A 24,512-nucleotide genomic window follows, 5' to 3' on the forward strand; every position below is an offset into this window, starting at 1 on the left:
AGACCCCTTATGAGCACAACACAGACCACTTCATCAAGACCCCTTATGAGCACAACACAGACCACTTCATCAAGACCCCTTATGAGCACAACACAGACCACTTCATCAAGACCCCTTATGAGCACAACACAGACCACTTCATCAAGACCCCTTATGAGCACAACACAGACCACTTCATCAAGACCCCTTATGAGCACAACACAGACCACTTCATCAAGACCGCTTATGAGCACAACACAGACCACTTCATCAAGACCTCTTATGAGCACAACACAGACCACTTCATCAAGACCCCTTATGAGCACAACACAGACCACTTCATCAAGACCCCTTATGAGCACAACACAGACCACTTCATCAAGACCCCTTATGAGCACAACACAGACCACTTCATCAAGACCCCTTATGAGCACAACACAGACCACTTCATCAAGACCCCTTATGAGCACAACACAGACCACTTCATCAAGACCCCTTATGAGCACAACACAGACCACTTCATCAAGACCGCTTATGAGCACAACACAGACCACTTCATCAAGACCTCTTATGAGCACAACACAGACCACTTCATCAAGACCCCTTATGAGCACAACACAGACCACTTCATCAAGACCCCTTATGAGCACAACACAGACCACTTCATCAAGACCCCTTATGAGCACAACACAGACCACTTCATCAAGACCCCTTATGAGCACAACACAGACCACTTCATCAAGACCCCTTATGAGCACAACACAGACCACTTCATCAAGACCCCTTATGAGCACAACACAGACCACTTCATCAAGACCCCTTATGAGCACAACACATCAACTTCATCAAGACCCCTTATGAGCACAACACAGACCACTTCATCAAGACCCCTTATGAGCACAACACAGACCACTTCATCAAGACCCCTTATGAGCACAACACAGACCACTTCATCAAGACCCCTTATGAGCACAACACAGACCACTTCATCAAGACCCCTTATGAGCACAACACAGACCACTTCATCAAGACCCCTTATGAGCACAACACATCAACTTCATCAAGACCCCTTATGAGCACAACACAGACCACTTCATCGTTCCCTAGATCCAAACATAAAGCTGCATTATCTCTGTTTGACTTGATTGTCTGTAAAGCACTTAGTTGTAACCTTGTTTTAAAAAGTGCCACATCAATTAGGACAGGGCCCCAGGGTAATGCAGGGTAATGCAGGGTAATGCAGGGTAATGCAGGGTAATGCAGGCCCGGTGGCCCACCGGTGCCCCCCACCGGGCCTAAGCATCATCAGGGATTTCCGCCCCTTTTGCTTAATTTTGCCTATGGACCTGTGTCATAGCTTTTTTTTAAAGTATCAATGGACCTTTTTCACAGCCGCCATTTTGTGTCTAAAAGTCAGGGTAACACACAGGTGCAACCAACTCACTAACTACGGCCCCGGCACTGGAACACCTAAATGGACTAGAAGTTGGAAAAGCCTAATTCATGTTTTGGTGCACCTCGTGTTACTTCCTGCCTTTTAAACACAAAATGGCCGCTGTGAAAAAGGTCCCCCTGTCAAAAGATACTTGCCACCGGAAACCCTGTAGTTATTATTAGCCTATTATCTACTGTCATCAGTGTTATTTCAATGTGTTTGAGCCGTGGAGTTCTTGTGTAGAATCCTGCACATATATCTCAGCAATATAAAAATGCACTAGGCTTTCATCTGGCCAGATAGAGACAGAGAGGTGGATCTTTCCTTGCAGAATACATCTTATCTCTTGGGGGGTAAAAAAAACAACAACGCCATTGATCAAACACACCCATGAGTCGTAACTTCTTCCAATTTAATTTCCTGTCCAAAGAACTTGGCTTCCCTTTTCAGAAGCGCCAAACCGTGTTCCCCGCCCGCCAAGCTGCAGGGCACAGGGGCCATATTGTCTCATACACTCACCCATTAACCGTACTACTGACTACTTAGGATGCATTCACTGTAACCAGACATACCCGCACTACCAGACAGGTGGCGAGGGAGCGTTTCACTTGACCTAGGCCTAGAACAAATGCAATAAAAAAATCTGTCATGTACCGAGCCATGTCTGAATGGAATACTTTACCTCCTACAATTATAAACTTAGAAAATAAAAAATATAGACTTAAAAAGAAGATAAAAGTACATTTTATAATTTCATAATAACTAGTTAATTATAGGTCAATGAATGGAACTGGTATTAAAAATAGTGATTATACACCTAGATATCGTATAGAGTTGATAGTAATTAAAGTAGTAGTTAGACGTTATATAACATATGCATGTGTTATAGGGTTATAGGTAGATGTATTATATTATAGTATTATATTCCTGTATAAGTTTTTGTTTGTTTTCTCTTGTTTGTCTTAAACGTATGATTTTAAAATGTTTTGTCTTTTACTTTGCATATTTGTAATGTATCTGTTAGGGGTGCACCGATCACGTTTTTTGCCACCGATCACCGATTGCCGATCGCCTATGGGAAATATCTGCCCAACCGATCATCGACCGATCACCGATCACCGATCACCGATATATAAGCTCCTCAAAGAAAGTTTGGAAACGTTATTTTAGGTCGATTATTTCTCCCCTTTAATAATACCAATTGGCATTGTATTTTATATCGTTGGAAAGCCTGATTAGTGATAGGGCTTTTTTTTATAAAAAAAAAAGAAAGAAAAGAAAATTATATAAAAAAATTGCCGATCGCCGATCGCATATTTGAGGTCAAAATCGGCCGATACAGATTGCTTGCCGATCGATCGGTGCACCCCTATTTAAAATATGTTGATGGTTTGGCTTGATCTACTTTATGCAGAAGTTAGTAATTGAGAATTTTAAACTATCTGTATTGTTTGTTTTGACTGTGGACCCCAGGAAGAGTAGCTGTTGCCTTGTGTAACGGCTAATGGGGATCCTAATAAACTAATAAACTAATAAACAGACAGCCTCAGTCGTTTGACCACAGCCGAGTCCTGACCTGACACTTTGACCTGTTTGTTTTTATTCTCAGCCATTATTAGCTTACATAGGGAAATATCTAACATAAGTTCCATTGTCCACCTGCTAACATGAGCTGATGTGTGATGAAATACTCACATTGGAGGCAACGCTGATGGCTGTTGATACTGAGTTTGATTATTGTTCAAATAAATCAAACATGCACTCTCCTCTTCTCGTTCTTTCTCCAAACAGAGAGATCATCCAGGACAGAGAAAAAGGGATCGCTAGAGGAGGAGACAAGTTCTAACAGTGAAGAGAAGTCCAGAGCACAATCCAGCCCGGAGAGGTGACACTTTTTAAACCATTCACAGCTGGGGAATGCCCAGTGCTTCCATATAGTTCTGGTTTCAGACTAGGTGTGAACTGTGAACTGTTCAAAGACGTGAGCGGGGAGTTCCCCGAGTGCTCAGTCATCTAGGTGTGAAAACCACAACGGCCCCAAAACTAGGGCTGGGTATTTGTTTCAAATTTCAAGAATCGATTCGATTCCGATTCACAAAGTTCCGAATCGATTAATCCCGATCCGATTCGATTCCGATTCCGATTTGATTCATTTCAATATCGATTTGGTTAGTGATACTAAAACATGTTTTTTGAGCTGTAACCTGAATTACATGACTGTCCAGTTATGTAACACAGGGGTTCCCAACCTTTTTTGCGCCAAGGACCGGTAGATACATGGGGGGAAAAAGTTGCGGACCGGTTGTCAATTTTAATGGTTTTAGTTACACATATATTTACTCACCAGGTGGTGACAAAGGGTAAATAACAGCCTTTTCATCTGTCAATAAAGACACTTTCACAATTATGCACAGTGATTTGATTTCAGCCTATATCATTTCTAAAAGTAGATATTAATGATCAAACATTTCCATTTATGTAACCTACAGTATATATGTTTTTGTTTCAACTACAAACATAAATAAACATCAACTTGAAACTATGTTTCAACTACCACACACAGCCTATAATATATATACTGTATATATTTTTAAATAAAAAAAATCGATCTCTGGACATATGAATCGATATCAAAGGATTAAAATAAAAATCGATTCAAAATTGGAGAATTGATTTTTTTGAACCAGCCCTACTCAACACTCCAGATTACAAGAGCGTAAGTTGTGTAGTGTGAAAAGAACAGTGCCTGGCAACTGGCAACCGTCGGGTCGTGTGTACGAGCCCCTGCTGAGCAGCACCTCCACAGCAGCAGGCGGCCACGTGCGTCATGTTAGGGCCCACTGATGGTAGTCGTTGAGGTCTGGGGTTCAAATTCATTTGATTCAATTCTTCTCTAACCTTTAGGCCAGCGGTTCTCAAAAGTGGGGTCCGGGGACCCCCAGGGGTCCTTGACGGGGTTCCAGGGGGTCCCCCAGCAAAAAAAAGCGGAATCATTTATTTTCACTATAATTCCATCCATAAGTAACACAATGACAATATATGACTATTCATGGGTTTCATACACTTTCGATAATAAAACATCTAAAAGCAAACATCTTATCAGATGGGGGGGGACCCTGGGACAAACCCTCCCTGGATTAGTTTAGGGGTCCTTGACATGAAAAGGTTTGAGAACCACTGCTTTAGGCTATTGCTGCCACACTTGACGGTGCTGTGGCTCTAAACTACAGGTTTGGGGGTTCTAGAGCAGAACACAAGACGTCTGCTCAGATGTGCGTTTACTGCGGTGGTTAAATCCCCCGATCGTGTCTGCCTGGGCTGGGCTATCAGCTCAATTCTAACTTTGCTGAATGGATAGAACTGGGGTTTTTACCCCACCCCGACCACGCCCCCAGCCAGGCTGAGCCAGCTAAACCAGCGTCTATTGTGGGCGTTCCTAGAGCCTGTATGGGCGTTCCCAGACATGCGGACTGCCTCTATAATTACAGTATGTTCCTGGAAAGGCTGCAGGGGGCGTCCCACTGCACGAAACACTTACTTTCCGGGACTTTGCACAACTGCAAAGAGATCCACTTTGCAGGTCCTTGTGGCAAAGTGGGGGAAAGTACCACATCCGACCGTCCGGCCCGCATATTGAGTCCCTATGGCCTCTATGCGGTCATTTACTTGCCCCGGAAAGCAGGTTTTTCATGCAGTGTCCATATTGGATTTCTCCCTCTCCTGTCAGCCGCATCCCATATTGATGACATAGAAATAGAGCTCCACTGCATAGCCAGTAGGGCTGGGTATCGCCACTGACTTCCCGATACGATACGATTCCGATACACAAGGTCCCAAGTCGATACGATTTACGATACGATTCGATATAGATATTTCAGCTACAATACCACTTTTGCTTTGATAATGGAAGAGATTCTCAAAGAACTAATGCTGTAAATTGTACAAGGAAGTACCCTCTAACCTGGTGCATTATTAACAAATATTAATATTTACATTAAGAATTGACCATAAAGCAAGCAGTTACATCATGTAATTCTTTTTTATTTAAACATGACCAACATAGTCATTCAACAGCTTATCTTTCTTTACAGTCTTCTGTCTCTTTCTTTACAGTCTTCTGTGAGAAGCCAAACAAATGTAGATTTCCACTATACAACAGAATGATTGAACAGCAGCATGTTGTAAACAGTGTTTCATAAAGTATAAATGCTTTGTAAATAAAATAAAATAAAATACAGCTCATGAACATTTCCAGTTCACAAACATTATAGTGCAAACAGATTTGAGGTCTGTACATCTGGCTCATGGTGCATACATGCACAATGCATATGTAGCCTACAGTATTTATGTTTTTGTTTCAACTACAAACATAAATAAACGTAAACTTTAAACTATGTTTTAACTACCACACACAGCCTATAATATTATAGCCTATGTTTATTAAAAAAAAAAAAAAAAATCTTGTTTTTGTAAAATGCATTTTAAAAGATCGATAATGGGATTTATCTATCGATACTTGTTCCTTCACATGAATATCGATTCAATATCGATATATCAATTTTTTTAACCCAGCCCTAATAGCCAGGGTGCCTGTCGCCACTTTGGTGAGCTAATGTACATTAGGATGTCAGTGTGTGACAGTGTCTGTGGCGCATGGAGCAGAGTGTCTAATCTGTTACAACATAAGTATGTTCCTGTTTTTACTTAGGCAGCATGACATGATACAGACCGATCAAAGAGCAACCTGAGTGTGAACTGACGACCTGTGCAAATTGATATTTGAATAGGGAAATCAAAACAAACCCATGCAAACACTGTTTCCTGCAAAAGACCTGTGATCTGTGGTGCTCCTGTTAGAACATGCCATGGAGGTCACACAGTCTTTGACAATGTGATCCTGTGCTTCTATCTTGGTCTTGTCTCCACTCCCGTCCCGTGCGTCCCCTCCTCCCTCTCTGTGGTGCTGTGCAGCGAGGGCAGAGTGAGCCGCGAGGGCCGGGATGACATGGTCCGCTCCTCCAGCCACACCCTGTCCAACAAAGCTCAGATACTGGCCATGCCGCAGTTCGGCCTGCGCGACAACCTCATCAGGTGTGAGCTGCTGAAGAATGAGGACCAATACACCTACCTGGAGTACTTCAGGTATGTTACCCGTGAACTTGTTGTTGTTGTCAGGGATGCAGATTTGCTTTGGTTAAAGCAGCTGCGAGCAAGATTTTCGATTGTTATTAAACAGTATAATTATAATATTGATGCATCACATCATCTTACCTATAATAGTAGCTGAGACCAAAGCCGTGTGAATCGGAGATTGCTCTCTTGATGATTATAGAGTCTGTGTCTGTCTACCGGGCCGGATAAACCCGGAAGTGAAACGAAACGGTTTACGGCAGCTGCCTGCCTTCAACCGTTTCGCTCTGCCTAGCAACAGACCATAAACACGGAGAACACCATGCAGGGGCTTGCTACTCTCGCGAACATCTCTCGTTATATTCTAACAGTTTGTTTGGAAGTCATTTAGTTATTTTGTGGTTATGGCCGAAGTGGCTGCCGCAAACCGTTTCATTTCACTTCCTGATCTGCCCCGGCCGCAGACAGACTAATCGTCAAGACAACACTGGCCGATTCACTCGGGGTTCAAGCGAGACTACTCTGCGTTGGTCTCGTCTACTATTAGAGGTAAGATGTGATGCATCGATATTAAATTTAGACTGTTTAATAACAATCGAAAATCTTGCTCGTAGCTGCTTTAAACTAAGTGTGCAGGAGATTTGTCTTGGGGCACGTTGGTGCAGACGCATCGACACTCATGGTACAAGGATCTCATATGCATCTCTATCAAAAGGGCCTTTCTGTGTGGAGTTTGCATGTTCTCCCCGTGCCTCCTGGGGGTTTCCTTCATATAGGAACCCCTCACCAAAACATGCAATATCCTGGTTGCTGATGTGGTGCCTCCTCTGGTCGTTAAGGTGCCTGTTCGGAGGGAGGGGAACTGGTTGGAATAGAGGTCACAGCATCAGAGTATTCATCTAGATCATTATCTTTAAAAACAGACCAGTCAGTAGAGTCAAAACAGTCGATCACGTGCTTCATCTGACCATTGTTTCACAGTTCTTTTAGTTGGTTTAACGGCTTTCAGTTTTTGACGGGTACCCGGGGATGAGGAAGACGGTGTTGTGGTCCGACCGACCCCGTGGCGGTCCACGCTACAGAGTGGTCAGCGTCAGGGAGGACACAGTAGCAGTGGTCTCATGTCTTGTCTCCTCTAGGTGGCGACGCACATGTGTTGCTTGGGGAGTGACTTCTTCATGTTCACACGGTTAAAGACGTGTCAACTTCCAGGGTTCACAATATAGCTCCTGGAAGTAGCATGTCAGAAGGTGTGAATTAAACTTCTCTCCGAGTCTTACTGATCTGCAGTTTAATTTGATAGGCATGTACTAGTACTTGTGCTGGATGGTTGTTTGTAGCACTTCATCTCAATTAATGCCCGTGAAGTCTATCACTTAAAACATTCATTAATATTCAACATAGAGGTGTTTTTGTCCCCTCTATCAGATGACTTGGAGAGAAGAAGAACGGGCCCAGTGAATGTGGCAGCAGTGTTTATTTATAGACCACACTGCCTCCTGCTGGTGGACCTGTACATGAACGTTCATATAACCTTATAAATAGTCTTTGAACTTCATACAATTATTTTCCCCCATAAAACGACATGCAACTTGACTGATCCCCCTAAGACATTGTAATAGGATACATCAAAGGAAAAATGCATGTAAATAATGGATCAGTCATTAGACTATATACAAATATACAAAGTACGAAATATATTAATAACAGCATGTATGACACAAAGAAATGAATAATACAAATTTATATTATTATATTATTATTATTATTATTATAAATGGGCAAAAAGATTAACATATTCGGTATGAAAATAAATGGAAAAATAATTATAGAAATATCAAGGTATATGCAACCACAGTATGAAATATATTATATATAATATATGATATCATCAGCAACATTTGCATTGTATTTGCATTTTACAGAAGTCCATGCAAATGTGCAGAAAGTGCAGTCATCCAGATGTGCATTTGAAAAACTATTCAAATACCTTATATTCAGTTTACACATGTAGATTACTTATGTGAAGGATTTGCAGGTTTACATAAGCAGTCGCTCGGCTCAGCTCATAAAAACAGATAATTTACACCTGGCGCTAACATGCGTTTTCTGTGATCAGATTGCAATCAGATTGTGTTTTATCACTTGAAATGCCAGGTGTAAACACCCCCAAGTCAAGTCAAGTCAAGTTTATTTATATAGCCCTAATTCACAAGCATGTCTCAGAGGGCTTCACAGAAAGTATGTCTAGCTGATTCTAGCTAACACACAGTAACAAGAATATACAGAATAAAGATAACATTAACATTGAAGAAACGCATTGAAGAAGGATTGCAATCTGATCGGCCAAACCACCTCCGGAGGTGGTCAGGGATGCATTGTGTACACATTGAACACAGGTGTAAATGCAATGTGTCCTCTCAATCTGGATACACCAACTTTATGCGGATTGAGAGGACAACCATTTCTGCAATCGTATTGCAGAAAATGCATGTTAACGCCAGGTGTAAATGGAATCAGACTGAAGTGATCAAATATAATCTGATTGCAATCTGATGGCAGAAACCACATGTTAACGCCAGGTGTAAATGGCCTCAGATAGCGGTAGCACATATACAGATCAAGTGACATTGTTTACAGGCACTCAGCTAGCAAACGTGCGGAAAATGTGTCCAGAAATATACAAAGACCCATAATACAGTGTATGCAGTGATTTGTACAGTACTGAATGTCCAAGTTGAAGCGTAGATTAATATCCAAGATCTTAGGAAAGCAAAAAATGCAGTCCAGGATGATGATTTGTATAAACAGCATAGTGCAGGTGGTGCAGCCTCCTTAGTGAGCTGAGGCTATGACGGTGGTCAGCACAAAACAGAAGCTAAAGTGCTCTTTGCTGCACCCTGGAGGGAGGAGATGAGCCGGAGTCTGAAGGAGCTGTTGCTGCATCAGCTCACCATAGAGCAGCTCACCATTCTCAGCACATTGTGCTGTTGTAGTCTGCCTGTACTGTACTCTACTGTATAGTGTAGGGCTGGGTATCGCCACTGACTTCCCGATACGATTCCGATACACGAGGTCCCAAGTCGATACGATTTCCGATACGATACGATTCGGTATCGATATTTTAGTTACAATACCAGTTTTGCTTTGATAATGGAAGAGATTCTCAAAGAACTAATGCTGTAAATTGTACAAGGAACCCTCTAACCTGGTGCATTATTAACAAATATTAATATTTACATTAAGAATTGACCATAAAGCAAGCAGTTACATCATGTAATTCTTTTTTATTTAAACATGACCAACATAGTCATTCAACATCTTATCTTTCTTTACAGTCTTCTGTCTCTTTCTTTACAGTCTTCTGTGAGAAGCCAAACAAATTTAGATTCCCACTATACAACAGAATCATTGAACAGCAGCATGTTGTAAACAGTGTTTCATAAAGTATAAATGCTTTGTAAATAAAATTAAATACAGCTCATGAACATTTCCAGTTCACAAACATTATAGTGCAAACAGATCTGAGGTCTGTACATCTGGCTCATGGTGCATGCACAATGCACATGTAGCCTACAGTATTTATGTTTTTGTTTCAACTACAAACATAAATAAACGTCAACTTGAAACTATGTTTTAACTACCACACACAACCTATAATATTATAGCCTATGTTTATTTTTTATTTTTGTACTTTTTTTGTACTTTTTGTTGTTGTTGTTGTTGTTGTAAAATGCATGTTAAAAGATCCATACTGGGATTTATGTATCGATACTTGTTCCTTCACATGAATATCGATTCAATATCGATATATCGATTTTTTTTAACCCAGCCCTACTCTCTTCATCTCTCCCCTTCCTCTTTTAGCTTCTTCCTCGGCACATACAATGTGAACGGCCAAACGCCAAAGGAAAGCCTCCGCCCTTGGCTGAGCTGCACACACAGCCCTCCTGACATGTACTGCGTGGGGTAAGTCACATCCACCCTGCTGCTAGCCTTGTGTTTCTCCTCCACCTTAATCCTGTTCCACAGGCACATACCGCTCAAACCCCCCACGCATGGATTTGGCCATTGGACCCTGTTTTGAGTAGGAGGACGTTCCCGCCCGCCCACACATTCCACTGATATGTGCCAGATAGCCACTAATCCTGCCTACGTTTCAGTTAGCGACATTCATGTTGTTGAGGAGGGCAAACGTTTCAAGAAGACTACAAAGCCGTTTTCCCACATGCGCTTTGTACCGCAAAATGACCGGAACGTGGTGTAATGCCTGCATGTGAGAAAGGCGCCGTGCCGGTATAAGCGCGACCCCGTCGTCCCCGACATTTCACCACTTTCGACCTAGTCAGAAGAGCGGTATGCTCTTAAGGGGACGCAAGTGGAAACGGTTCCAGTCATTTTCCGCGACAGCGGTCCTTCAATCATGGGCGAGGAGTAGCCTACACACGTTGCTTAATGTTCCAGCGGGCATAATCTAATCATTCGCGCACATTAAAGCAAACTGGCGAAATGATCTTGTGATAGCCTAATAAGAGCAGTAGCCTATGTCAGCTTGCTGATTTCCGAAGGCAACCCCGGACACATCAAACGAAGCCAGTCTGCTTTCTCTACATACATACAAGCGTTGAGCAGCTTGCAAGCCTTTCTCGCTGTGTCTGTCCTGTGTGGCTGCTGCTCTCGAGCAGAGAGGGGAGGGGGAAATCGGCTGTGTTGATTACGCTGGCGGCTTGACGCTGCTCTTAAGTCAAACGAGTGTGATTTATTGTGTGACAACTGACAAGCGAACTTATTTCGAGTTTTGCCGACCCCCCAAATAAGCTCCCCCCTCCCCCCGCCCCCCCAACATACAGGAAAATTCGCTGATAGATTCCCACATGCGCGAGCAGAAGTGTGAAGGGAAATGTCCGATATTGACTTACAGGTAATTTTCCGGTACGCATGTGGGAAAACGGCTCAAGAGTGGTGGGATGAACCGCAGACATAGCAAGCAAACTCAAAGAAGTTATCTTAAGTTCTGGCCAAGGGACATCGGTTGAAAATGAGCCGTTTGGCTAACACTGGCATGTTTACAGTCATGTTACTTAATGTGCACTGTCCCTCAAATAAATAAATCAATACAAATACAAATAATCCTCTGTCCGCCTCCACAGTTTCCAGGAGCTGGACCTCAGCAAGGAGGCCTTCCTCTTCACCGACAGCCCCAAAGAGCATGAGTGGATGAAGGCTGTGACCGACGGCCTGCATCCTGATGCCAAGTATGCCTTAGTAAGAACATCTCCTTCTCTTACCCTCTGGTTAAGTATGCCTTAGTAAGAACATCTCCTTCTCTTACCCTCTGGTTAAGTATGCCTTAGTAAGAACATCTCCTTCTCTTACCCTCTGGTTAAGTATGCCTTAGTAAGAACATCTCCTTCTCTTACCCTCTGGTTAAGTATGCCTTAGTAAGAACATCTCCTTCTCTTACCCTCTGGTTAAGTATGCCTTAGTAAGAACATCTCCTTCTCTTACCCTCTGGTTAAGTATGTCTTAGTAAGAACATCTCCTTCTCTTACCCTCTGGTTAAGTATGCCTTAGTAAGAACATCTCCTTCTCTTACCCTCTGGTTAAGTATGCCTTAGTAAGAACATCTCCTTCTCTTACCCTCTGGTTAAGTATGCCTTAGTAAGAACATCTCCTTCTCTTACCCTCTGGTTAAGTATGCCTTAGTAAGAACATCTCCTTCTCTTACCCTCTGGTTAAGTATGTCTTAGTAAGAACATCTCCTTCTCTTACCCTCTGGTTAAGTATGCCTTAGTAAGAACATCTCCTTCTCTTACCCTCTGGTTAAGTATGCCTTAGTAAGAACATCTCCTTTTCTTACCCTCTGGTTAAGTATGCCTTAGTAAGAACATCTCCTTCTCTTACCCTCTGGTTAAGTATGCCTTAGTAAGAACATCTCCTTCTCTTACCCTCTGGTTAAGTATGCCTTAGTAAGAACATCTCCTTCTCTTACCCTCTGGTTAAGTATGCCTTAGTAAGAACATCTCCTTCTCTTACCCTCTGGTTAAGTATGCCTTAGTAAGAACATCTTCTCTTACCCTCTTGTTAAGTATGCCTTAGTAAGAACATCTCCTTCTCTTACCCTCTGGTTAAGTATGCCTTAGTAAGAACATCTCCTTCTCTTACCCTCTTGTTAAGTATGCCTTAGTAAGAACATCTCCTTCTCTTACCCTCTTGTTAAGTATGCCTTAGTAAGAACATCTCCTTCTCTTACCCTCTTGTTAAGTATGCCTTAGTAAGAACATCTCCTTCTCTTACCCTCTGGTTAAGTATGCCTTAGTAAGAACATCTCCTTCTCTTACCCTCTGGTTAAGTATGCCTTAGTAAGAACATCTCCTTCTCTTACCCTCTGGTTAAGTATGCCTTAGTAAGAACATCTCCTTTTCTTACCCTCTGGTTAAGTATGCCTTAGTAAGAACATCTCCTTCTCTTACCCTCTGGTTAAGTATGCCTTAGTAAGAACATCTCCTTCTCTTACCCTCTGGTTAAGTATGCCTTAGTAAGAACATCTCCTTCTCTTACCCTCTGGTTAAGTATGCCTTAGTAAGAACATCTCCTTCTCTTACTCTCTTGTTAAGACATATTTATTTTTATTTGTTACTTCTACTTGGTCTTGATTAGGGCTGGGTATTAGTTCAAATTTCAAGAATCGATTCGATTCCGATTCACAAGGTTCCAAATCGATTAATCCCGATTCGATTCGATTCGATTCCGATTCGATTAATTTCAATATCGATTTGGTTAGTGATACTAAAACATGTTTTTTGAGCTGTAACCTGAATTACATGACTGTCCAGTTATGTAACACCTTATTTGCGCCAAGTAGATACATGGAGAGAAAAAGTTGCGGACCGGTTGTCAGTTTTAATGGTTTTAGTTACACATATTTACTCACCAGGCAGGTGGTGACAAAGGGTAAATAACAGCCTTTTCATCTGTCAATAAAGACACTTTCACAATTATGCACAGTGATTTGATTTCAGCCTATATCATTTCTAAAAGTAGATATTAATGATCAAACATTTCAATTCATGTTGCCTACAGTATTTATGTTTTTGTTTCAGCTACAAACATAAACGTCAACTTGAAACTGTTTCAACTACCACACACAGCCTATAATAGTATAGCCTATGTTTGTTTGTTTGTTTATTTATTTATTTATTTATTTATTTATTTATTTATTTATTTATTTATTTATTATTATTTTTAATAAAAAATAATCGATCTCTGGACATATGAATCGATATCAAAGGATTAAAATCAAAATCGATTAAAAATCCGAGATTCGATTTTTTTAACCCAGCCCTAGTCTTGATGGTGCTGTCTGTTTCAAGGTTTTAGACATTTAGACGTGACATGTGAGTTTGTTTTGAATGATTTTGCTCGCTGTATATTATTTTTTTTGTGATATATTTTTTTTATTGAAGGTATAGCAGCATGATAGCCTGGTAAACCAGCCCGTCACGTGAACTCACATTTCATTTGGTTCTGTGTGACGGTCTGGCCCCAAAGCCAGTGGGGGAGGGTTAGCAGAAGCGGAAGAGCGGAAGAGCCAATCAGCGACTGCGTTGTGATTGACAGCGCAAGTTGGCCAATCAGGAACGCCACTAGCACTGTACTAACAAAACAATAATGGCCGCCTCCTTGCCTGATCGTCTTGAGGAGTAATGTCAGCGTTTGTCTAGTTTAAACAGCCATAAAGTGCAGTTGTTGCAGAAATAGACTCAATAAACAAGTACAGGAGTATCGCCGCAACCGCAGAGTTTCTCAGTGGAAAATATGTTTTTGCCGTTCTCCTGAGTGGATTTGGGTTTGACTGGATCTGACGCTGATTGGCTGAAGGAGTTGTCTGTCAAGGCAACTACAGGCACCTTACACCTCCTGACCAGGCGTAATATTTACGACCGGTCTTAGTGAGAAAAAGGCTTACGCCCTGTCGGTGCAACCGGCGTAGCTGTTACGTCGTAAAGTTACGACCAACTTAGCTTAAAGGAGAACTAACCTCCAAAACACTTTTTTTCAGCTTTTAACCAATATATATGACTTTGGGGGTGATGTGTGAAGAATTCTGGTCAGAATTTCCACATTTGACACCAAACTGTTGCCATTTTACCATTTGTATCATTTTTCAGCAGCATATCTGGCATAAGCGCCCTCTTAGGGTCAAAGACTGCTTTTTTTTTTTTTCTCAAATGAATGGGATATTTGACACGTCGTTACGTCACGGTGACCCAAAGACTATGGGATTTCAAGATAATTACTCCCCTACCCCCCCTGTACCCTTTCAGCTCCTCAGAACTCCAAGCCTATTCTTATTGAAGTTTGCTCTTAAAATACTGAACCAAACGTTGTCAAAGTTGGCACATGTCTTAATTATAGTTAGTTTCCCGCTGAATGTGTCACTACTTTATTAATATCTTACCTGAATAAGCTCGAATGATGATGTTTATATTATCAGTCCGAGTTGGAAGCACTGTCTCAAGCCCAGGCAGGTGGGAGCGGGCAGGAGAGAGTCGTACTGTAACCTCATGGACGAGCCAAGCTCCGGGGGCGCGCGGCCGCGCGCAGCAGCAGCTGGGCTCTCTGTGCTCTAGAGCAGAGAGCAGTCTGATATTTCCGCAAACAAATAGCGTCGCAGTTTAGCGCACATGTAAAATATAACGCTATACTACGACGTGACAACGTGACAAAGCTGGTCTAAACAAATCGGCTGCTGTAATATCGTCACTGTGTACAAGCAACGGGGGGGGGGGGGGGTGACTCGCTGTGTGTGTGTTTTGCTGTCTGGAGCACTTTCTCCAGTGCTCTCTGTGCACAGTCTGACATTTCATTGGAAGCACTTTCTCTCGGCCAGTCAAACGGGAGAGTCTGCTCTGCTCGCTCATGCACCCGCGGGGCGCGCGCACACTGCACACAGCAGCAGAGGCGGGGGCTTTCAGTCAGAGCAGAGCAACTGGCTCTGTCTGTGTGTGTGTGCTCCGAGGAGGAGAAGAGCTCTGTCCTGCTCTGCGCCCTATGAGGAAAAATCATAGGTGCTGTAAATTTCATCAAGAATCACGAAAACCCCCAAAACGCAAATTAAAAACGGATTTCATTGCGCGGTTTATCTCTAGTTAGACGAGGGAATTACGTGGAGAAATCTCGCATTGTGTTACCCCAGAGCGAGAGGTTTGTCCTATTGTGGGTGTGCTGCTGTTAACGAGCCCATGTCACTTTGCTCCCGTAACGTAGTTTGAGTAGTTTCCATAGAGTTACATGCAGAAAAATAATTAAATTTCTAGTTCGCCACTGAATTACCAAAATGATATAACTTTCAACCATTTTGAGCAAAGCTCTTTCCAAACAGGCCACCAGCGTTGGCTAGTTGCTGATATTTATACAGATATGGCCCCTCTCAAATAAATTATTTTTGAGGCAGTAGGCAAACTGTAATGGCGTCGATTTCCAAAAAAAAATCTGGACTTCAACACAGCCAAAGAGTCCAGTATAGACAAGAGCATATGTCATTTCTTGGTTTTTTCCATAGGTATTTTCAAATCACTGTTCTAATACATATCTAGGGGGTTAGTCCCCCTTTAAGACCAGTCGTAAGACCAGTTGGTGCAACTGGCCCCGGGTGATTGCCGTGCACCATGTGACGAAGCTCTCTATCGGTCTTGGTAGCTTGATTTACACTGTGGCCACCTGATATATGCACTCGGGGAACTCAAATGCACATCGAATAAAAACCTGCACAAATTGCATACGATTTCTTAATGTGTGGGTACTTGACTCTCTGTGTTGTGCTGCAGGTGAAGTTGGTGCGTCTGGTGGGCATCATGCTGCTGTTCTACGTGAAGAAGGAACACCAACAGTTCATCTCTGAGATGGAGGCTGAGACCGTGGGCACCGGCATCATGGGCAGAATGGTGAGGACGCATTCTACAGCTCTACATTTTAAGCAGGATGAAAAAGAGACGAGGAAAGGAAAAACGCCAGACACAAAAAGACATTGAAAGAACCCTAAACAAACTTGCAAGCTAATCCAGTTTTTGTACCTCCAAACCTTCTCCGTTTGCTCCTTTTGGACTCTTTTCTTCGCACATGATGAAGCAGTATGCCCAGCAGGCCCAACTTGAATCTTTATGGGTTGATGCAGAGTAGCCTGTCGTTGTCTCATACTTGCTTAGCTAGCATTCCCTGCAGCGTAGAGCAGATGGCTGGCTGCTGTCCAGTGAGAGCCTTTTTAATGTTGTTCCATCTTTCACCGAGGTAATGAAGGACAGCTTTATGTTCTGCACAAAGAACCATCATCATCATGACAACACTTATACCTTTTTTACATGAAAAGTACCGTTTATACACTTTTTATTTTAAACACATCAGCAACAGCGGGTGAACTAACCTTGCTTGCAAGATGGATAACCTTGCGAGATCAAAAGAGATTCTCTCGACGTAATCCATCTTGTCATGCACAGGCAGTTAAGATGATTGGCCGAACCATGCCGGCCCGACCAATCAGCGGCAGCCTTAGGCGGGGCTCGTCTGGGCAAGTAGTGGGTACATGGTCTTTGTAGTTCTTTTCACTCGTCAACATGGCTGCCGCAGCGGAAGTGACAGGTAGTCTGAATGAAATTGAATGCAACTTTCCCAATTCTATGTATTAAATTCTAAAAAACGACCCTCAACATTTGGGAAGGCTAAGCCACACAACTAGTTCGTTATACTCGAACGTCATGCTTCGAAGGCGGCTTTACGACGATGAGGACGGTGAGGACTCAATCAATGATAGACAGGCACCTTCCTCCGGTCGCAAACGTGACGTCAGAGGCATGGCGATCTGATTGGTTGAAGTTAACACCCACCAACGGTGATAGACAGATGGGTCATCCAATCACCTGCCAAGTAGCTTGGAAAAACTGCCTGCCTCCGTCAGCGGGTCGGGTTACTGCATTCCCAGATCGACTGGTTTAGTGAAACGTAATGTGGAGCTAAACCGTCCATCTGGCAGCGTCAGGTTAGGGGTGAACGCCATTGACACATTCACATCGCCTCCCAACTAGGGGTGTCAACGGTTACAACATTTTCTAAACGTGCACACGGGACCTTTTCGCACTGTGTAACCGGTTAACCTGTTGTTGGGTTTTTTTGGACCGCATTTGCGCTATATAATCGCTAGAGGGCACTGTCGCCATTCAAATACCTCCCGTGTATCTGTTCCCTCTTTGTTGAACTCTTTGTCTGGTCCAGAGCGGAAGTAGCGGCAACATTCGCTGTCATTACAGTTGCAGGTACATTAGAGACACGTTAAAGTGATCATCTGTAGCGCCTTACAGGCAGCATCATCACTTCTAAACAGTTAGTTTTTGATGAAAAATGAATGATTGCGAGTCCAAAACACAGTCAAATCATTGTCAAAACTTTATTTGAAAACGTTATGTAAAAGGTAAAAAAAAAAAGACGGGTAGTCGGTTCATTTGGGTTGGCACAATGTAAAGGCACTTTAAAGTAACTAGGCTACGTGCGCTCAATGCCTAGGCCTCGCTTTGCCCGTAGCTCGGCTCACTAAATGTTATTGCATCAGTGATGTTACAATGCCTCCGTGTGTGTGTGCCCCATTATGATATCACTGATGACATCATCTGTGTGTGTGTGTGTGTGTGTGTGTCTATGACATCACTGATCAGTCTTGTCACAATGCCTCCTTGTGTGTGTGTGTGTGTGTGTGTGTGTGTGTGCGCGCCCTTATGACATCACTTTTGGCATCATAATCACTGATGACCTCACTGATGACATCACATCATCAGCTAATTAGCCTAATTAAGAAATCTGGCTCCATCAGGTCACCCGCACTACGGTAAACAACTACGGTGGCTCGTAGTGGACAAACATCATGACATTGCGTAACGTTATAGCCCCCAGATGTCCGTCAATTCGTGTGCCTGTTGACGAGCGATTTAAACACAGCGACAGAGCGATTCCAAAGGGGTGAATCGAGCGACAGAGCGAAAAATAAATATCTCGGTGTGAACACAGCTTAAGGAAAAACTTAACTCAAGGTGTTTTGTGCCCCAGCAAAAGAGCATGTGTAACAATGTATTAACGAAAACAACTTTCCTTTCTGAAGCAGCACTTATCTGTCTGACTCACGCACGTCTCTCTCGCTCCTTCCCTCTTCTCTCTCTCTCTCTCTCATTGAATCACTGGCTGACTCACAGGGAAACAAGGGTGCCGTGGCGATCCGTTTTCGCTTTCACAACTCCGACATCTGCGTGGTCAACTCCCACCTCGCCGCCCACATCGAAGAGTACGAGAGACGGAACCAGGACTACAAGGACATCTGCAGCCGTCTGCAGTTTCGCAGCAACCTCCTGGACCCCACGCAGCCACCGCTCATGATCCTGAAGCACAAGTATGACATCATTGATCTATCATTTAAAAATATAATTTAGAATAATTTTTTTACAATTTACAATTTGTAAATTGTATTTACAAAATTTCACCACTAAATTCTTATGAAGGACTCCTCATGAATCCTTTATTTGCCCAGGCATTATGCCATCAGGCACAAATTAATTCCCCTGTCCAAGAATTTCTCATGCACCTTTCATCATAACAAAAATGCTTTTTTATTTTTTTTATTTTTTTTTACTTCTATGGGATTAATATGTAATCTTTCACGTAGCAGCTGGACACAACATATTCTCTTTCATGGTCAAGCTATAATTACATGTGTTTTCAATAGGGGTGCTCCAAAAAATCGATTCTGAAAGGATCGCGATTCTTAATGCCCTGATTCCTGGATCGATTCCAAACTCCCAAGAATCGATTCTTCTTCGTATTGTAAAAAAAAAAAAAAAACGCACCTGAATGCAACATGCAAGATACCGGCTGAATAAGTGTCCAAATGTTCATGTCATTTGTGTACTGTACTGCCACGGTGCCACCACCTCTTGCACTTAAGAACTCTGGTTAATGTATTCCCCCCAAAATCTATAAATCCTTCTCAAAGTCTACAGATCCCCCCAGTCTATAAATCCATCTTATCTGAAGAACATAAGGGGGGAATTCCCCCCTAGTTTGCAAAATGAATTTAGGCCCTGACTGTAATACTAAGTTGAATTTGAAGTTCAGCATTAATACATTTGTCATTTTTTGTCTTAGATTTACCTTTGTGTGTTATTGCAATATAAAACTACATCATTGAGAATCGATTCTAGATTCTGGAATCGAGAATCGTTGGAATCGAGAATCGTTGGAATCGAGAATCGATTCTGGAATCGGATCGTGACTCCAGGAATCAGAATCGGATCGGATCGTGGCTTAGCCGGATCGGAGCACCCCTAGTTTTCAAATTCATCTTATCTCAGTGCATCTTCTTCCTCTCTTCCTTTGCTCCTCTGGGGACAGTGTTGTCCTGTGGATCGGGGACCTCAACTACAGGATCAGCGAGCTCGACGTCGACTATGTGAAAGATCTCATCACAAAGAAGGACTTTGAAACCTTGCACAGTTATGACCAGGTAACCCCCAATGATGCTCTTCCTTCTAACGGTTGAAATACATCTATATTCCTTTTTGTTGTGTACGAGTGCCGGATGCTAACAGCTTGTTTGTGGTCCTCAGCTTAAGAGGCAAATCGACGAGGAGGCTGTGTTTGTCGACTTTGTGGAGGGAGAGATCGATTTCCAGCCCACCTACAAATATGACACCGGCTCTGACCAGTGGGATACAAGGTAATCTCATACAAAGGCCCTGTCTATAGATGGCAAGGTGGCATTCTGAGTGCAGAGATTGTCCTTCGGCTGGAGAGCCTCAGGTTCGTTTCGTGTAGGGTTAAGAAACGGAGGAGATCATTGAAATGAATCACTCCTGTCAATTTAGTAAACCAGTTATATTATAACGCACAGTATGTGAAGACCAGATGAAGCACATCCTAGGTTAATGATGATTAATTTAGTAATAGTTATATTGATGTTATTTTATCACTGCTTTTTTTAAATAAAAACTGGAACCTTGGACCAAGAAGAGTCATGTCATACCCACGTGGACAAAACGTGTGGCAGCTCTTCATCTCCTCTGGTCTCTGGCTCAGCTACAGTGTGGATCTCACAGTCTGCTCTCTGCCATAACAGCTTGCATGATGCATCATTACATAATTAGCTTGCCTCTTAGTAAATCCAGCCCTGAGTTTCCCTACAAGGATCAATCAAAGCATCACATCACTAGCCTGATATCCAGACTGAATTGTCGCCCTTAGTGCTAATTTACTTTTATTTATCCTGGTTGCTGCTCCACCCTCTGCCGATCTGGGGAGAGCCGAAACTGGCTCCATGCTTCCTCCGAGACATGGGCAGTTAGCCAGCCGCTTCTTTTCACCTAACAGGGGAAGAAGCTTCACTGGTAGGACATAGCACGTGGGAGGATCACGCTATTCCAACCGGTGTTTTTTTTTATATATATAACCAATTGCAAATTATTACAATTACCAAACAGATAAAAAGTAGATTATTATATTGATGTTATATAAAATGTTATTTTAGATTTAGAATGTTAATTTTCTATAAAACAACAACAATACATTTTAATGTAATTCCACAACGTTTATTTTTGGCCCTCGGCCCTCCACCCAGATTGAGTTTTGGCCCTTCATGGTAAAGAATTTGGGCACCCCTGCTCTGACACATGCGCAGTTTGCCAGCTGCTTCTTTTCACCTGACAGCGGGGAGCTTCACTGGCAGGGCGTAGCACGTGGGAGGATCACACTATTCCCCACCAGTTCCCTTCCGCCCCGAACAGGCGCCCCCGACCACATTATTATTATTAAGTTCCATGCACTGTAAAAACAGATGTAATTTTTGCATGATATTTTTTAAATATTTAACATGTTCTAAAAGATATAGATTTATAAAATGCTTGAGTATTTCATTCTGTCATTCCTTCTGCTTTCAGTGAAAAATGCCGTTCGCCGGCGTGGTGCGACCGGATCCTGTGGAGAGGGAAGAACGTGAAGCAGCAGCATTACCAGAGTCACATGGCCTTGAAGACCAGTGACCACAAGCCTGTCAGCTCCCTGCTGGAGATCGGAGTAAGAGACCCGACCCGATCTGGGCTTGACTTTGAAATTCTCTTCTTTTTGTTCCTTTTGAACACAAGGGGGCGCTGTGGTCCTCCTTTTTGAACCTCATACCCAGCAAGTTTTGAGAGGGGAGGTGAGACGAGAATAAATCAATGAAAGGTGCATTGAGATTAATCTCGCTGGCTGGTCCATCTTCTCCCCTCACATCTAACCTCTTTAGGCTGGCTTTACATGGCGAAACTTTCACGCAACTTTAGTTTGCTGACACTGAGCTGCAAATGATTTGCATGGTCTAAAGCACTCTGCAACACACTTGAAACTTGTCTGAAACTCAGTTGGCACGATTGCAAAACTCTCAACTTTGTGAAACTAGTTTCATGCGACAGCCAATCAAAACACTGATAAGTAGGCTATTAATGCACTGATGGCTCTCTCTTCCTATTCTGCGGGACAGCCATGCAAGGAAAGTAGCCAGCCAGTGACAGAAGAAAACCCAGATACAACACGTCCCAATTGATATTATCCAGCTAGAAAACGATACAAAATAAGATACAAAGATGCAAGTTACCATGAATGAATGATACAGTAATCTACTGTAGCAAGAGAGAGAAAAGGAAACACAATATGACAGATGAAACATGACCAATCTAGCTCGCCTGCTATAGTGAAACAATTAAGTGTTACATCATGAGACTTGATTCTTTTTGAATTGCTTTGTGTAAATGTCAAGTTGCATGAAAATTACGTTTCATGAAATTTGCAATCTGCAACTAGTTGCTTGAAAGTTTCACCGTGTGAAGCCAGCCTGACAGATGACTTTGGACTTTTGGAGAAGACATATCACATCTCTCAGTGAAATTAAATTCCAACGCAGTTCACAGTGCACGACATTTTGTTCAACTTTTCACAGTCATATTTGTCGAGCATTCAGCTGATTTCAACCGCTTGAAGTGTCCCATGAGCTAAGGCTTATAATTTAAGGGTTGTACTCATACATTATTCATTCTAATGACCGTTTCTCTCCGGCTCTGACCTCTGTCGCCCCCTACAGATCAAGAGGCAGAATGATGAGGTGTACAAGAAGACTTTTGAAGAGATCGTACGCAACATCGACAAGATGGAGAACGAGTGCATTCCGTCCGTAACCTTGTCCACCAGCGAGGTGAGGCCTCATATCCCTTTCAGTCCAATTATAGTGTCATGGGATCTGTAATAACCCTCCTGATATACTATTATAATATATAAATATATAAATCGCCTTCTCATCGTGTTCCCTTGATGATGAATTCAGTGAGCGGAGCACGACTGTTAGATCTCTTTATTGACCTTGGGCTCCAAGCCCAATGCTGGTCGGGAAAGGATACCTTTGCCTGAAATTGAGTGGATTCTGTCTGCCTTAAGCTGTGTTCACACCGAGATATTTATTTTTCTCTCCGTCGCTCGATTCAACCCTTTGGAATCGCTCTGTCGCTCTGTTTAAATCACTCGTCAACAGGCACAATAATTGACGGGCATCTGGGGGCTATAACGTTACGCAATGTCATGATGTTTGTCCACTACGAGCCACCGTAGTTGTTTACAAGCTAAGCCTATCAGCGTGCTCCTAATGCGAGCTCTATACCGGTAGTACAGACTTCACTTCATGTCAGCTGTCAGGCTGTCAATCAGCTGTCAATGCGGTTTGTTGCCACACAATAAACCAGCAGTTTGTTCCAAGCCAGTGTGATCCTTGACTCACTCTCACACGGCAGCCAATCAGCGTTGAACAGCGAGCGACTGATGCCAGCGTAATTTCGCTCAAGTTGGGATATTTCATCTCGGGCGACGAGCGAATTCTCTCCCTATCGCTCTGTCTCTGTCGCTCGGACGCCCAGCGATTTTTCTCCCGGGCGAATATATGCTAAATCGCTCGTTTGCATTGACTTTGTATGTAAACTCGATGCCAGCGAAAAACTTGAATAGGTCGGTGTGAACGCAGCTTCACAGTATGTATCCTCCCCTCTTCTCCCAGTTTCACTTTAAGGACGTGAAGTTCATGCAGCACCAGGCGTGGACGTTGAGCCTCCATAACGATGGGCAGGTCCCGTGCCAGTTTGAGTTCATCCAGAAGCCAAATGAGCCCACCTACTGCAAGCCCTGGCTCACTGCCAACCCGCCCAAAGGCTTCATCGCTCAAGGTGAGGAGCACCCAGAGTCACAGGGGCATCCACCACAGCCCATGGAGATGAATGGCTGGAATCATCTCACCGCATGCTTCTTTCCTTCTTCCTGGGTCTTGATGCCATAGGGCCTGTGTCCACCTAGCGTCTTTTTCCGACCGTTAAACGCCGGGAGTGCGCTGGGAAGCGCTGATCTCAGCGCACAATATTACAAGGAAGCAGTCTGAAACTAACGTTAGTTCAGTGCGGTAGTAGCTTGATAGCTGACAGCTAACATTAGCAAACAACACACATACAGTGATTTAGCTCAACACTCACCCAGAAATATCAAGTGTCTAGCCAATCTGCTCCCACAATTGAGCCTTTCTGTCTCTGTTGCGATAGTTTCTCCATGATTAAGTTGCCAGAAATGGAGCACCCGACACCAGCGTCTTTCTGAAAATATTTTCAGCTGGGAGCGCTGGGAGTTGGGCGCACAAAAATGCCGGAGCGCTGTGAAAATAGACGCTGGGCGCAGCGCACTTTCTCTAGATGTCCGTGTACGCCCCCCATTGGAAACAACTGAAGAAAGACGCTGGACCTGATGAAAAGACGCTAGATGGACGCAGGCCCTTATGTGTTTTTGTGAGTTTGTCTTACAAGACAAAATGTTGTTAAATATTCATGATGTTGGGATGCTTGAAATAGTATTACCTCCAAAAGTGCTTGTAGTG

General features: G+C 43.1%; 1 protein-coding gene across 1 annotated transcript in view; it reads left to right on the top strand.

Moving 5' to 3' along the window:
• The window catches only part of LOC310798637 (type II inositol 1,4,5-trisphosphate 5-phosphatase-like), a 42,275-nt gene that overhangs the window by 9,911 nt on the left and 7,852 nt on the right, over window positions 1-24,512 (top strand). The window contains 11 exon segments of the mRNA XM_083661178.1: window positions 3,206-3,299; window positions 6,386-6,556; window positions 10,412-10,513; window positions 11,695-11,809; window positions 16,375-16,491; window positions 18,781-18,974; window positions 19,973-20,084; window positions 20,188-20,297; window positions 21,514-21,649; window positions 22,692-22,802; window positions 23,652-23,817. Coding sequence (XP_083517304.1) covers window positions 3,206-3,299; window positions 6,386-6,556; window positions 10,412-10,513; window positions 11,695-11,809; window positions 16,375-16,491; window positions 18,781-18,974; window positions 19,973-20,084; window positions 20,188-20,297; window positions 21,514-21,649; window positions 22,692-22,802; window positions 23,652-23,817 — 1,428 coding nt within the window.

The sequence above is a fragment of the Poromitra crassiceps genome, assembly GCF_964638095.1.
Source record: "Poromitra crassiceps genome assembly, chromosome: 26".
Classification (NCBI taxonomy): domain Eukaryota; kingdom Metazoa; phylum Chordata; class Actinopteri; order Beryciformes; family Melamphaidae; genus Poromitra; species Poromitra crassiceps.